This window comes from Canis lupus, chromosome 29 (assembly GCF_003254725.2).
Source record: "Canis lupus dingo isolate Sandy chromosome 29, ASM325472v2, whole genome shotgun sequence".
Lineage (NCBI taxonomy): Eukaryota > Metazoa > Chordata > Mammalia > Carnivora > Canidae > Canis > Canis lupus.
The window spans coordinates 10,935,768-10,952,270 of NC_064271.1; the positions used below are offsets into that span (position 1 = coordinate 10,935,768).

Consider the following 16,503-nt stretch of genomic DNA (forward strand, 5'->3'; position numbering starts at 1 on the left):
GAAATCAATTGTTTTACTGTCTTTAGTTTTTAACATACAGTTTCATTTCATATTGAAGAACAAATATCATCAACTCCTCCCCAAGAGCATGGGGAGGAGGCCAGTTAGCCTGAGTCTATATACACAAAGTGAAGCAGATTAAGGCACTTGTCCAAGGAATGCAAGACCCCCAAAGTTAGCTAATAATAAGGACAATCATAAAGAAATTCAACCCTGATATCTCATATAAATAAGCAATACAGAGCTACTTCCTAAGTGAAAATAATTTTAAGATATTTTTTACTTCATCTTAAAATCAGCAAGGCTATTAAGAAGCACTATAAAAAGTTGTCACGTTTTGGAAAAAAAAAAGGTATGATTAATAATAAAAGTAATCTAGCCTAAATTTAATATTGAGAATTATAAAAGACCCAGAAGTAAAATTGTCTAATTAGGGTTTCTATAATAAGTCACAGTGAAGGGCACAAATGACCTATCCTGATTAGCAATTTCTCCCATTCTGATGGGTCCATTAAAAATGGCATTACCCTTAACACACTGATGGTAGTCATATGGAATGACATTCCATTGCAGAAGCTTGGCCAGTCTCACACTTTCTCGTGACTTAAGTATCGAAACCACTCAGACTAGAAATCTATAGTTATAGCTTTATATTTAAGCTATTCTTTATACCACTATTATTTATACCACTGTAATAATGTTTGATTTTTTTTAATGATAGTCACACAGAGAGAGAGAGAGAGGCAGAGACACAGGCAGAGGGAGAAGCAGGCTCCATGCACCGGGAGCCCGACGTGGGACTCGATCTCGGGTCTCCAGGATCGCGCCCTAGGCCAAAGGCAGGCGCCAAACCACTGTGCCACCCAGGGATCCCAATATGTTTGATTTTTATTTGAACACTTAATGTTGAGATTGCAGTGGTACAGCGATTCACATCTTGCAGAGAAAGCAAATAATTTGGCAGCCTTCATAACATTTCTCCATACTCAAGGAGACACCGGCACCTGGAATGTGATGCTTGGCTCAACTCCATGTTAAGAGGCATTCTTCACCTTGAAATATGTTCAGAGCAGAGGGTGAAGCACAGTGACAGGATGGTTCCGGTCACAGGGGCTCCACCCCAGTGCATCCCTCCAATGGTTTCCTCCTCTCCCCTGTTCCACATAACCAATCACTGACTTCCTGTGGATAGCATCTCAGAAGTCTCACTGTGTCATCCCTGCCTTTCCACAGCACTGCCAACACAACAGCTCCCACTCTCTCCCAGATCCCACCTTATTCAGTAAGGCCAGGTTAATTTTCCTAAAACAACATATTTTACAGGAGGAAAAAAAGAAAGGTTATACCTTTCAGACTTGATTCAAGATCCCTCATGAGTTTGCTCCAACACAACCTCTCCATTTAAACTTTGTGTAACATGAATCAATCTTTTCTTCCAGATATACCTCAGGATTCACTTTTCCTCATCCAATGTTTAGACCTTCCCATATTTGTGTCTTTCTTGCTTATTGCCCTCTCTTCCCATATATTCCAATATTTCCAATCCAAATACTCTTCACTCTTCGGTGATCACTGCAAATGCTACTTCCTCTGTCAATCCTCCCCTAATAATGTCACCCAAAAATAATCTCTTCCCGTACACTTATCTTTCATAGTACACCACTGTAACCTTCTTGAGGGCAGGTTGTGGGCCTGATTTCTATTTACCTGATTCCAAAGCCAGTAACACCTTACAGGAGGTAAAACAAAGATTGCCAACTGAATCTTGCAAGCCAAAGAAAACCAGTAAAAAGAGCCAATGAGCATTTCTAAGTGAAAGAAGTCAATGTATGCTTCCAACTATATGACATTCTGAAAAATATCAAACTATGGTGATAGTAAACAGATCAGTGATTGCCAGGAGATGGAGAGGAAAGAAGAACCGATGAGCACAGAGAATTTTTAAGATGATGAAACTATTCTGTAGGACAGTATAATGGTGAAGACATGTCATTACCCATTTGTTGAAGCCCATAGGATGTACAACACCAAGAGTGAACACTGATGTAAACTGTAAGTTTTAGGTGACAATGATGAGTCAACACAGGTTCATCAACTGTAACAAATGTACCACTCTGATTAGATTCTTTTGCCTGTGGCTCAACAATCAGAATGCTGAGAGCCAGGTGTGAGGCACCATATCTCTTTCTCCAGAAAAATGGATAAACCTACAAAAGTTCCTTCTACAACATGGCCAGATTACATAATCACGTTACTGTGACATCCACCAGACCTCAATCCCTGCCCAGGTGCACAGAGCCTCTAATCCAATTTTTAGACCCATTCCTAAATATGAACAAAGAGCCAAAGATAAGCAGACATTTGAAAAGAATAGAAGAAAAAACCAGAATAAACAGAGACATAAAGAGAAAAGAAAAAAAGCAATACAGAAAAGAATGGAGAAAGAGTCTGCATTTATGAAATAAATACCAGAAGCTGTACTTGAAAAACTAAAAAAAGAAAAAAAAAAAAAAAAGAAAAACCATAGAATAAGCACAACTTTTTTAGAAGTTAAAAATGTAAAAGCAGAAAATAAAAGTTTAATAGAAAGAAGCTAAGGAAATCTACCAGGAAGTAGAACAAAAAGACAAAAATCGGAGCTATAAAAGAAGAAAAAAAAGGAAAAACAGAAAACTATCAATAAAATAATGCTAGAAAATTTCTAAGAAATGGAAGACACAATTTTCCTGAGGAAAAGGCCCACTAATCACCCAGCACAGAGCCATATTAGGTATCCAAACATTAGCCCTCACATGCCTTTCTTCTCAGTGAATTACTTCAAGATGGATTATAGAAGGGAATAAACCAAGAAATTCCCTGAAATGAGGGATTAACCTCAAGAGTGGCTGCACAGCATCCAGGAAACATGTGACTGGACTCGAGAGACAAGCAAAGGGACTTCCCAGGCATAAGGTCCAGGGAGCTGCAGGTGATAGGGCTATTGGGCAGGCCTAGAGATCAAAGGGAGAGGCCTCCAGAGGGAGGTGGGAAGGACCAAGCAAAGGAAGGGAAGGGCTTCTCCACGTAGCTCTGCCATCTGTCAGAGTCTGGAAATAAAATCATGATAGATAAATAAGAAATTAAATAAAAATGCATTCACTCCAGAGAAGAAAAACTCCATGTCATTTAATAAAGGCAGTAGAATATAGTCCCAGCTGGAAACAACAGCTATGTCATCATAATGATAAAAGTACTATTAATTTAAATAAAAATTGTCATTTAAGTATACAGGGACAAGAGAGGCAAAACCACAGTGGGGGAAGGTAATAAGAGAACCAGCCTAATTTTCCATAGCAAGGAGTTATGACATTTAGATACCCTATATGTCAGACATAACAGTATGAACATATCCATAAGGGATGGAGACAGGAGAAACAGCTCAGAGTTGAAAGTGGTTGTCACCAGTGCAAAAAGTTTTTTTTTGGGGGGGGTGGGTAGGAGATGGGGGTGGGGCCTAACCAGGATAGAAAGAAACATATAGATAGTACTTACCAGTCAACTATTTAAATTGTGTTTATATTCTATTTTGATAAAATTAACACTTGAATTAAATAAATGAAGGGCAGGATATTCAGGGCTTGCAGACTACTCCTTTGAGAAGCTTAAATATCCTAGGAAAATAAATGGTCCAGACACGGTATTTTTTGTTACTCATTTTTTAAGTTTGAGAAATACTGAAAAGGCGGAAACAACAAAGAAGAAATTATTCCAGCAGCATGAGGGAGACAGGACATCTAAAGGGGCAAGCTGTCTAAGGAGGCAGGAGTAAGGTGTCTGGAACATGTGTATCCAAGTTAGGCTGAGACAGACAAGAGACCTCTTCCCTACTGGTCAGGGGTGGAGGATAGAGGAGACTGCAAGGGAAAACCATATGATCAGAGAGTCGAGGCACTGCTAGATAGTCTGTTTTGGGGATGAGAGAGGGGGCCGAGGAAAATCATGAATGTTTGAGAAGGTACCAGAAGGAAATGTTAAATTCAAGTTGGTCGAGTTAATTGGATCCTAGTGCAGAGAGTATTTGTACTCAGTCATTCCTCCATGCTTCCATATTTCATAACATTTTCATAACATATTTACACTAGTATTTTAAAGGATTGTATTTTCACTAAACTATGACTCCTCAAGAATAGTCTTGTGCATTTGTATGCAACCAATACCCACTCACCATGGTGCCTGATGTGAAATGCATTTTTGTTTTATAGATACATAAATGTTTATTTCCAGAAATACAAAGGCATGTCAACACAACAGTACACATATATTACATCAATATGCTTTTTATAAGCCAAGACAGCCAATATTTAATAATTTAACTATATAGTTTAAAATAAAGCATAATGGTCCCTGACTGATAGCTCCCCCACAAAAAAAAAAAAAAAAAAAAAAATCTTATTTGAGTTCAAATTTACAACTGAACGGGTCTCTCTCTCTCTTTGACTCCATAGAGTAACACCTAGAATCTGTTTTGGATGATGCTCATACTTTGACTAAACTCAGAACATCAGGGAAGACTACATGATTCTATGACTAGCTTGTGGATTCTAAATTAAAGTTCAGGAACATTCACAATGAATTTTGTAAGAAAAATTCCATAGTTGGAAATCAATGACTACTCTGTTTCAAATAATAAACCTAAAGATTTTATGGTTTGAAATATCAAGTCATTGATTCAGAATTAATTTAAGCATAGGTGATCTCTGGTTCAATTAGTACTTTCTAGTATTTCAACATACTCTAATTTTATATTCTGTCCAAGAGAGAAATCCCACAATTCACTAAGTATAACATTAATTCTAATTTTTAAAAAATTCTTCTTTCTTCTCCTCTACATTTATGCCAATTTCCAACACCTTTTCCACAAAACATTTCAAATCCATCTCAAACAGGCTCAAAAGAGAGGAGAGCTAAAAATAAATAAATACTAATATGAGTTCTGTTGGCCATTTAAATCTTTAACCAAGTTTAGAGGAGATTTTTGATTGCTATTAGTTAAAATTCTTCTTGCCACGTTAATACAGTAAAGAAAATTAATTTGAGAAGTCTATCTGGAATGCCAGATTATGTCCGTAAATCCTGATCTTTAGTTTCACAAAGTAGTGAAACAGAACATTATCATTTTCTGAATGAATTAAACTAATCAACAGTTTGGGACAAAATACAGATTAGTACATTCGCATATACTTTTCCTCAAATCCCACAAAGTTTAAGTTGATCAACTAAGGTTGTTCCAGCAACATCATATAACACAGAACCACCAAACTACCACCGTCGTAATTTCATCCTTTTATCCTTTCAAAAATGTTTTAGAAATTAATTCCAAAAAATGCACCTTATAGTACATTAAGCTATCCTGATATTGGTACCATGTTTATTCTACCTTTAAAGTCATACAAGCCAAATCAATTCAACAGCTCCAGGAGGACTTCTAATTTACAAAGACATGCAAAAGCATCTTCTAATATACCTGATTTTGACTTCAGGATAACCTGAATGGTATGTCCATCGTTGGTGACTTCGCAGTCTCGGCAGACCACATAATTTGGGGAAAGGCGGACATCCAGCAGTGAGGGGTCATATCTAGCTTCTCTTGAGTTTAAGTTAATGGGAGACTGGTATTCCCCATTAGCATCAGGAAACACCAAGCCCCACTCAACACCTAAGCACAAAATGAAGCAAATTTAGAACAGGTTTTAGAAAGTTCCAGTAAAGTTTAACATGTAGAAGCTAGTTTAGACACTGTTTATGATCCTTGACATTGTTAAAAGTTGTGACTATTGTCTGTTTATAGATGAAATGTGCCAAATGGGTATGAATTTCTGCATTCATATTTTCAGCGATCTAGTACCATATACAAAATCGTGTACTAACAAAATATTCCATTCGTATTTGTCCACGTGGACGTAATAATTTACGACCCTGGGAAATTTAGGTCATCTTTAAGGGCTCAAAAAAGAATTCATAGTTCCACAACAATTTCCTCTGCTCGTTCGTTCAACTACTGGGAAATAGCTGAAACTCTGAATTTGCTTGATAAGAGCCAAAAACCGTAAATCTGTGGCTAGTGCATAAACACCTCTTATCAGAGATGCAAATTTTGAAGCGGGTCTATGCATATGTACGCACACCGATATGTTCTTGAAGCGTGTACGTATATCCTCTTGCCATATTTTATGACTAAAGTCATAAATTCCACATTCGTGCCTGCAGCAGCACCAGGGGCCAAATCTCTCAGGAGTCCTACATCGCCCGGGGTAAATGGAGCCCAGAGAACTTTTTAAGAGTCACCCCCCTCGGGCCAACCCCACTGATGCAGCTTGCGATTCAGGACTCCTCTGGAAGCGGAGCGTCGCCAGCATCCTCGGCCCGGAGCCGCGGCCGCAGTCACCCCGGGCGCCCAAAGGTGCGGGCGAAACGCGACGCCGCCTCCGGGGCCCTCGGTGCGGGGCCGGCCCCGAGCTCGCGGCAAGGCCGGGCTCCCGGGGCGAACCGCCGCCTGCGATCCCCCACGGGCCGGGCGGGGCCGGGGGCGCACGTGGGGAGCAGGGGCGCGGCGGCGCACGGAGCGGGGGAGCCGCGGGGACCCCGCCACCCCGCCTGCCGCGGCCGGTTACCTTCCTCGTAGCCCCACTCCACCCCCTCCTCCTCCTCCTCTTCATCCTCCTCCTTCTCCGGGAAGGCGACGGAATCCTCGATGAAGCTCAGGTCAGCCATGGGCAGGCCGAGGGTCCCCGGGGCGCCCCCGCGGGGAAGCGTGCAGGGCTGGGGGTGCGCGCGGGCGGGGCGCGCCGAGCGGAGCCGCGGGACAGCGCGGGCGGGGCGGGGGCCGGGGCCGGGGGCTCGGGGCGGGGCTCGGGGCGGGGGGCTCGGGGCGGGGGCGCGTCCCGACTCCCGGGGAGCGCGAGCCGAGCCGCGGCGCGGGCAGCGGCGGCCGCGGCTTATAAACCCGGCCGGGGCGTGTCTGGCGCGGGAGGACCCGCCCCTGCGCTCGGCGGCCCCCGCGCGGGGCTGCACCGGGGGGAGCGGCCCCGGGCTACCGGCTACCCCGGCCCGGGAGCGCCCCGCTGCCCGCTGCCCGCTCCCGGCTCACCTGCCCCGAGTCGCCCGCCGCCCGCCCCCAGGACCCCGGTGCGCGGGCCCTCGACCCGGGGCTTGCCACCTTATCTGCTTTCGGCTTTACTGCAGGAAATACAAAAAAAAAAAAAAAAAAAAAAAAAAAAAGCCGACGGGCGAGTCCGCGGGGAGAGAGATTCATTGCCACGGGTAGGAGAAAAGAGAGGGCTGGAAGGACCCCGTAAGTTTTCTACTCTGGATTTTTATCACTGGCTACTTACTTTATAATTCGTCCTTAGAGGACAGTGGAAAGGAGCATGGAAAAATTTCCCAGAAACTTGTCCTTCCTAAAACATGTAAGACAAAATTGTTTTAGAGAAGTAGATACTATTTGGGTTTTGGCTTTTTGGATTTTTTTTTCCGTTAAAAAAAAATTTGTTTTTTTTTTACCTGAAAAGCAAGAGGAGTGGAAAGCAAAACAGAAAGGGCGTTTGGTTTTAGTTGCGGAGTCTGGGTGCTGCTGCAGGCACAGCTTGCTGTGTACACAGTTCCCAAAGGCCTAGTGAAATCGTGTAAATAATGAAATGCACACATTGCATAACAAACAGGAACTTTCCTGATCAAAGAGGTCGCATTGTTACCTCTTAAACATGTACCCAGTGACTTAATGCCTTCTGCCCCCTGTTTCAATGCGTTTTAAAAGCCCCAAGCTGAAAACCCCTGAGCAAGTTTACTCTGCATTTTTAGAAGGTGTATATATGTAATAAGCTCAGATTTGGACCTTAAGCGAAATTTGTTTTTATATGCTCCGTGCACGCACCAAAATGTCTGTTAGCAGTTCGAATAGCCAGTTCCTAAATCACACCATCTGTATGAATGCTTAAATCCTTATAGAAGGATGGAGATTCTCCTCCTGGGGATTTTTAGGTTCTGTGCTCCTAATCTTCACTGCCTGCTCAGCCCTCCACTTTTTAAAAAAGCCACCTAACAGGTTATTAGAAATTAGCCCAGAAAGAGAGTTGGGATTGAAGGGGGAGGGCGGGGGGCAGCTCAAATCACTCAATTCTGACACTTTCTGGAACATTCAGCAAAATAGATGAAAACTATTGGTCAGCTTTAGCTTTGAGGGTTCGAAGCATTGATTAAAAAAAAAAATGTTTCCCCTTAAGATAGAGACTAGAAAGTCTACCATTATGAGGACTTGAGCCACAGTCTAAGGGAGATGAAATTCATTCCTCACTCACTGCCTTTTGGGTGTTGTTTAGTGGATACCCTCTCTCCTCTGCTCCCTAATAAGCCTGAGATTGACAGAAGGGTAAGTCTACCCTAAAGCTATCATTTTTAAAAGTAATAAGCACTACCCAAAGTATTAACCATTTTTATTGAAGTTCTTCTAAAAGGAACATTTCACTTTTCCCATTGTTGAAAACTTTTTCACAATCTTGAAATGTTCATTAAAGTCTCTTTCTAGAAGGATATTCACACATGAATCAAATGCTGCAGCTAATGGAATCTGTAGAAAATAATAAAATCATTTTGCCACCCCTGAGCTCATAAGCGATGTCCATTCCGCTCTGCCCAAACATGCATAGATGCCAAACTGCAACCATTGTGTGACCACCAATTTCATTTAAAATATCACATGAATTATAGAGATGTTTACCAAACCAGAGGATAGCAAAATTACCCTGGCAAAAAAACTCACCGTTCCATGAGTAAATGGTGTGCCATGTTTATAGCAGACAGGCAGAAAGATTGAATTATCAATATTGAATTTTGCAGCTAATGGGCCATTTTGTATATAGCCAACAATATATCACTATTCATAAATTCAGTTAACTACTAGACAAACATATGTTTACCCATATTTGTTCTTTCTAAATTATTCACCATCATGTGTATAATGTAGCTCCCCACTGTAAGGCTAGGATATCCTACCCAGCAACATATGAACCATTCCACTATGCATCCAAGTATTCAATTAACAGCCTTAATTGCTTTGAGACTGTGTGCTTCAGATTTCTGCTAATTAACAGCACCTTAAGACCTTCTCTTCTCAGGTCCCTGTACTATATTATCACTAAAGATGGAATTTCTATTTCTAGTTATTATAAGGTATCTGTTGCTATAAAACCTAAACACACAGACCGAAGATATAGGCCAATTCTTTGATTTATAAACTAGAACAAGCACACCTAAATCTAATATCAGAGAATCTAAAAATATTCGTGCTCTATATTATGAACACAAGTACTCCACATATCCCTGTATGTAATTTTTAAGATATTTCAACCTAATATCATATTCAATTCCTTAAATTCACTTTATATTGCTCACTTTTAGTGTTTGCCTAACTGAGGTCAAACCACATCAGCAGAGGGATACTAAGAAAATAGAAATACCTAAAAGGGACAGACTGATCTAGATGTCACAGGGACAAAGAGACACTAAGATTGCTCCACAGCACCCCTAACTTACACACCTCTCTCCTCCCGATCTTTTCCCAACCTTATGAAGGCTTTCTTGTGTTGGTGAGTTTCGGCCCTACAGTAGTCATGAACAATTATTATTTTCTTCTTGTGTGCATCTTATGCTCTGGGAGGACCTCAAGACAGAGCTAATATATGTATGTCAAATGGCTTCTAACCAGATTGCAAATTTCTAAATTTCAACAATGAACTATATTCCTTCACATGCAGTGCTCTGCATTGTGCACTGTGGGAGACCCCCAAAATGAATAACACCCCTTCTGGCTGCAAGGAATTCACATTTCTCTTGGGATTGGGAAGGGGGGAGTCAATAAGTAACTATAATAAAGGCAATGTGGTTAATAGAGATGCAAGCACCATTACGTCTAAGGAAGATGCAGTTCATACAGATGGGAATGATCAAGAAAAGTTTCTTGGAAAAGATGACTTTTAAGGCAAATGCAAAAGGATGAGTAGGATTTAGAGGCCAGTGAATGAGCAAACAGCATTTCGAGCACAAGTAATGATGCCAAATCATGGAAGTGTGCTCACTGTGGATCCATTTCTCCACAAAGTACCTCCATGACCTGCCAAAACTAACCTAGATTATTCAAAAAACACATGGGCTTCAGTGGGATTATGTCTGAACTAAGACATTTCTTTGGTTTTGTTTGTTAGTCTGATTTTTGTTTTGTCAGTAAACACATTGTTAACCTTAAAAACAAAGCAGTCAGCAATTTTTACAGGAAAAATAGATTTACTCAGGAATATCAGAGAACTGCAATTCAGAACATGTAAACTACAGCAAACCATAGACAAATCCAACACATAAAGGAGAGGGATATTATTTTATGGAGAAGAAGGAGGTTGGCAGGGGTCGTTCATCAGAGAAAAGCAAGAGTTCAGGGTGATAATGGTTTCTCATTAGCAGAGTTGCAGGGGTGGCTTATTTTTTGTAGGAGGTACAATGGACATCATTCTCTATTGGGAGGGGATTAATTAATAATTATTTGCTGCTGACAATTCTTCCTATTACAGAGGTTTGAGAGATTAGGCTCCCTCTGCTGTCTCCCCCTCCGGCCTCCCAACTCCATCTGAGTGAGGTTTCCCTTTATTAAATTTCACAATGTCAAAATTTTCATTATGTACATTTTGATTTCTGAAGCTTTCAAGCTTTGCTTATAAGGCAAGACATTCTGATTCTTTTGTATTTTTTTTTCTTATCAGATGATCTGGTCTCATACTTTGCCTGCTTAAAGTTTTGTTTATGAATCTACTTTGGTTTGACCTCTTCTCGGGCTTTGTCTTCCGAACACCAGCTTTTAGTTTTCAGGCTTGGTACAGCTGTAACAGATTGGTTTTATGTTCCTGCCATTTGCTACCCCTCTCTTCGAGATCATACTTCACTGACTGACCATAGGACCCACTTTGATCAACTAAATATGGGTACCTATGCACAAGCCACTTCTTTAAAAAAAAAAAAAGATTTATTTATTTATACATAAGAGACAGAGAGAGAGACAGAAAGAGAGAGACAGAGAGAGAGGCAGAGACATAGGCAGAGGGAGAAGCAGGCTCCTTGCAGGAGCCAGATGCAGGACTCGATCCCGGACTCCAGGATCACGACCTGAGCCCAAGGCCCAACTGCTGAGCCACCCAGGCATCTCCCCCACAACACAAGCCACTTCTAATAGAAGCCTCAGGAGTTGTCATGTGGTTCTGCCATCATTATTTGTTCCTCTGTCCCCAGATTACACAGTCCAAGAAAAGCACAGCTTCTTCAGTCAGTGTGGATCCTGGCATGAAGAAGACTCCTTGATCCAGAGCCACAGGCAACCAGGAGTTGACATGTCAATGAGAAGTTTGGTTTTGTTTGTTTGTTTTAATTTATTTATTCATAGAGACACAGAGAGAGGCAGAGACACAGACAGAGGAGAAGCAGGCTCCATGCAGGGAGCCTGACTTGGGACTCGACCCCGGGACTCCAGGATCAAGCCCTGGGCCGAAGGCGGCGCTAAACCGCGGAGCCACCCGGGCTGCCCAGTAAGGCTTTGTTTTATAACCTGCTGAAATTTTGGGATCGTCTGTTAAAGCAGCATAACCTAGTACAACCTAGCTGTTACAGTAGCTCATCAGGTAAAGGCCAGTTCAAGGGTAATTTTCATTTCCTCAAGTGCTTTTTTAATCTGTCTTTTTCTTCAGCTTAAAAGTACCTCTCTGGCCTGCAAGGAAATGAACAGTCTTAGGCAAGGCCCTTATCCTACCTCGTGAAGTTTTTAGAAGCCCTTGTGCTAGGTAGGATCCTCACAGCCTTACCACAGGGCGAGAAAGCCCTTATCCATCAGAAATCCCCGTCTGCTCTAAGTAAACACGTGCCAAAACTCTCTTCACTTCTCTGAGATCATACCACTTATGTACGGGGCCCTACATCTAGCACCAAAATGACAAAGGCTGCCATTGGAACATGGGATCATTATAGTGAGGCTTCTTAAATCTACTTTTATTAGGAACCAAAACCTCTAGAGGACCTTCCTAGTATTCTGACAAATGAAACCCATTCTCAAGTGATTAAAGTGCTTCCACATACCAGGTACAGATCTCTAGTGCCAAAATTAAGACCGTGTTTGAAAAATGCATTTTATAGTCATCCCCTCCAATCGACAATGAGCAAAGGATTCCTCTTATCCCTCTTTGTATCCCCCACATAACACATGGTAGGCACTTAGGAATTAGTTTCCCTGTGCCAGCAGCCATATGGTGACCTGATTAGCCTTTATAAATATATTAGTGCAATAAAAATTATGATTACCAAGATAGAAGCTTTCAGGGTGCAGTGAGACCAACAAAAAAGAGGGAGTGATCAAGTTTACTTGGTGGCAGGTGTGTCAATAGGGGCTTCATTAAGGAAGTGACATATAAACGGTTTTGAAAGATAAGTGCTCTTTTGCCCACAGAAGGCAGGAGGCAAGGAGGGGAAAAGGACGTACTAGTCAAAAGGAAAAACAACAAAAACTCAACTACAGAAGCCAGTGTGGCTTCAACTTTTCTTCTTCTGTGGTGTTAGTAGTAGGTTTTCGGGAAGCCTGGGTGGCTCAGCAGTTGGTGCCTGGCTTGGGCTCAGGTCATGATCCCAAGATCTGGGGTCGAGTCCCACATCGGGCTTCCTGCGAGGAACCTGCTTCTCCCTCTGCCTGTGTCTCTTCCTCAATCTCTCAGTCTGTGTCTCTCAGAAATAAGTAAATAAATCTTGGGGGGAAAAAATAGTAGGTTTTCTATGGTATTACCAAAAATGTAAAATGTCACATTCAAATAATGTCTATGTTTGTGTTAGTGATCTCTTATTTAAAAAGCCTCAAAATAATCTCATGACAGAAAATGAAATACACAGTAGATAATATGCTTAAGTGAGGACATAGTATTGACAGAACAACACTAAAAATGTATTGAGCCCTCTTTGGCATAACAAGGAAATACAGTGGCCAAGTTAGAACAGTGCCTTGGCCACACCCATACTTTAGTTCCCACAGCAACTAGACTACCTCTCTCTGCCTTGCAGCATGCCATTTAGCTGTAGAAGATAGAAGGATGCCTGTTAGGCAAGATGACAAACAAATTCACAGGAAAGAAATAATTTGAGCACTGTGGTTGTCTCCAAAGATGGCAGCCACAATTCTTACTCACCTGTAGGCACAGGCCACTCTTCCATTCTAGGAGGAGGCTCTTTCCCCTCCCCTTAAATCAGAGCTGGCTTCGTGACCTGCTTTGTCCAACAGACTGTTGGTAGAGTGACCCTGTGCAATTTGGGACTTAGCCTTAAGGAGGGCTGGCCAATTCCTCTTTTGCTCTCAGAAACCAGTGGTCACAGATGAAAGCCTACTGCCTTGAGCCCACCATCCTGCGAGGAAGAGCAAGGTAGGCAGGTCATGATGGGTGGAGGAGCAGAGAGGCCCAGGCACATGCATAAAGCCCTTTGGGACCTTCCAACCAGCTTAGCTACCAGCTGAATGCAGCCAAGTGAGTGACCCCAACTGATACTATGTGTAGCAGAAAGACCCTGCCTGTATTTCTGACTCAGAGAACTGTGAGAAATCATAAATCATTGTTGTAATCCAGGAAGCTCTGTAGTGGTTTATTTAGCAGCATGGATAACCGAGACAAGCACTTGGCGATGTAGCAGATACTTTGTAAAGCATGCATGTCCCATGGTGTCCATTTGCTCACTTTCTCAGAAGAGTTTCAATATCATCTCATTTTCAGGTGAGAAAACAAAAGGCTCAGACTTGTCTGTAGCCACAGAGGTGGTGAGCGACCTGAGGTCTGTCTCAAAAACCTATGCTCTGAGCTGCCAAATTAACTCCTTTAGACTTGGTGAACTCAGCTAATTTGCCCCATCACCATTACTGAAAACATGAGTTGTAGGAACTGTTAAGAATCAAACACCAACTGAAGTGCACACTCCAGCCATGTTGCAGCCTGCCTCTGAGAAAACTGGGAGATATGCTGGACCAGTCTTGGCAGCTGGGGTCAGGAGGGTTCAAAACAAGAGCAAAGGGGATCCCTGGGTGGCTCAGCGGTTTCGCGCCTGCCTTTGGCCCAGGGCGCGATCCTGGAGTCTCGGGATCGAGTCCGGCATCCAGCTCCCGGCATGGAGCCTGCTTCTCCCTCTGTCTGTGTCTCTGCCTCTCTCTCTCTCTCTATGTCTATCATAAATAAATAAATCTTTAAAAAAAAAAAGATCATTTCATCTATAACTAAAAAAAAAAAAAGAGCAAAGGAAGTGAAAGAAGAAAGCTTGGTATAACTGAAACTTTTTTTAAATGTAATAGATTTTATTTTATGAACCCTTCTTTTTGTCCCAAAAGGATCAAGCAGAAAGTATAAACAATTGCCATCTACTGGCCTCCGCAGCCCAATTTCCCCTGTTCTTAGCATCTTGCATTCCCTATGGTACATTTGTTACATAGACCATGAGCTAATAATACTGATATGCTGTGATTAACTAAAGCTCATAGGTTACATTAAGGTTCACTGGTCCTATCCTACATGCCATGTATTCAAACTGTGCTTAGGTATAGAAAAGGGAATCAGGGGCTGGAATTCCAGGTTGAAGAGATTTGCTCCAAAACCAGCCCTTCTCTGCAGCCTTAGTCCTCTACTTGCTCCTCTGACCTCTCCCTTCTCTGTCCTTGTGACCTCTGTTTCTACCCCTTCCCTAGCTTTTTTGCCTTGTGGCACATGGTCCACAGCTTGGCTTCAACCTCAGGTTTGCCCTATTCAGACTAAAAGCCCAGGATCTGAGGTCTCTTGGTGGACTGCAGAGTCCTCCCTCCTTGGCTGGCAATTTATGAATCACCTATCATATATTGAGTATGCAATGTGATTTAGCTTACTAATTTGTAATATGACAAAGGTATTATTTTATGGATGAAGAAATTGAAACTCAGAGAATTAAGTGCTTTAGCCATGATCACACAGGTAACAAATGGAAGAATTAAAATCTGAACCAAGTCCAACCAGCAATACAGCCAAAGCTTATTATTCCATAACCCTCTCCCACCTTTCACTCAGAGCCAAGTTTTAGCCACTATTGTAGCAAAAAGCCCATTCAGAGTGTCATTAGTTATTCATCCTTTCACGTTTGCAACCAACTCTCAATGGGATATGAATTAAGTGCCTACTTAGCAACCTAAAATGCTACTCCTCAAAAACAGAAAGCGTTCAAGATGTTTTATATTAAATATTTCTACTTCATAAAGAGTTTGTGTAATGAGGAGGAACCAGGGACACTAATGAAATACACAAAGCAATAAACATTTCTAACGCTAATGGAGCACAGCATGTTTACATTATGATTGGAACCCCATTGATTAGACTTCACTGAATATTACTTTTAGCATAATTATCAGTGATGAAAGAGAATGTGTAGCCTGGTGCTGAGTACATGCTAAGCACTAAACAAGATTGACTGCTCTAGTTTCCACTGGGCCTTAATTACTTAAGGGGCAGTAACATACAACACTATGACTTGGTATTCCCTACCCTGACAAAGGAGATAACAGAAAAATAGACTAAAACTACAACATGAGAGATTTTGGTGAGACACAATGATTATCAGACAGTAAGAATTATTTAAAATGATCCCCTCCAAAAGTCTGATGGAAACACTGCTCTCATTAAATGTATCATTAACATTTAATGTTGAAAGACAGTGTAGTATAGTACAACATAATGGCTTTGTCACTCAATAAGTTTTGATCTTGATCAGACTGCTCAACTCTCTGCCTCAGCCTCCTCATTAATGAAATGGGAACAATAATAGTACCAAACCGATGGGATGATTAAATAAGTTCATATAGATAATGCACTTAAACTAGAATAGTCAGTTCTACTGGAGTGCTTGTTTTGAAAATGCAAATTCGTGCTGATGCAATTGATATATGAGGAACAATTTGAGCACAAGACTTCCCTGCTGCTTATGCACTTTTGCCAGTGAGAAACACCAAACTAACACAGAAAACTGCACCTGGTTGAACTCAGTTGTGCAGGGAATACCCTAGATGCACACACATGCACACCTCAGACATCTAAAGTTATGTCAGTTCGCCACGTGTTAGCAGCCAATCCAGCTTCATCCGATGTGACAACTGTTCCTAAGATTTCAAGGAACCTTCCTCCTGCCCCTTCACAGTAACCCACAAGCTGCAGCCTTCTAATACCTGCTTCTACCAGCAAACGTCTTTTCCAAGTTAAAAGCCACACTTACTTTAGCATTTAATGCATCTTTGAAATGTGCAAAAAACTACCATTTTATTACATTCCCTTTTTTTCTTTAATGTGTCACTGATGAAGTTTTTGAGTGTTGGCCCCTAGACTCATTTTCTCCATGTGCCCTGTGATTTTTACTGCCAATTTTGCATAGCACATTGGTTGTTGTTGTTTTTTTTTA

General features: G+C 41.7%; 1 protein-coding gene and 1 long non-coding RNA gene across 3 annotated transcripts in view; one reads left to right on the plus strand and one right to left on the minus strand.

Moving 5' to 3' along the window:
- Positions 1–6,809, minus strand: part of CA8 (carbonic anhydrase 8) — an 84,934-nt gene extending 78,125 nt beyond the window's left edge. The window contains exons 1-2 of the mRNA XM_025477803.3: positions 6,651–6,809; positions 5,504–5,695 (exon numbers count right to left, since the gene is read on the minus strand). Of these exons, the coding sequence (XP_025333588.1) occupies positions 5,504–5,695; positions 6,651–6,750 (292 nt within the window). The 5' untranslated portion in view covers positions 6,751–6,809. The remainder of the gene's footprint in view (positions 1–5,503; positions 5,696–6,650) is intronic.
- Positions 6,603–16,503, plus strand: part of LOC112678495 (uncharacterized) — a 48,472-nt gene continuing 38,571 nt past the window's right edge. For both annotated transcript variants that reach the window (XR_007407076.1, XR_003147614.3), the window contains exon 1: positions 6,603–6,741. This is a non-coding gene — a long non-coding RNA (uncharacterized LOC112678495). The remainder of the gene's footprint in view (positions 6,742–16,503) is intronic.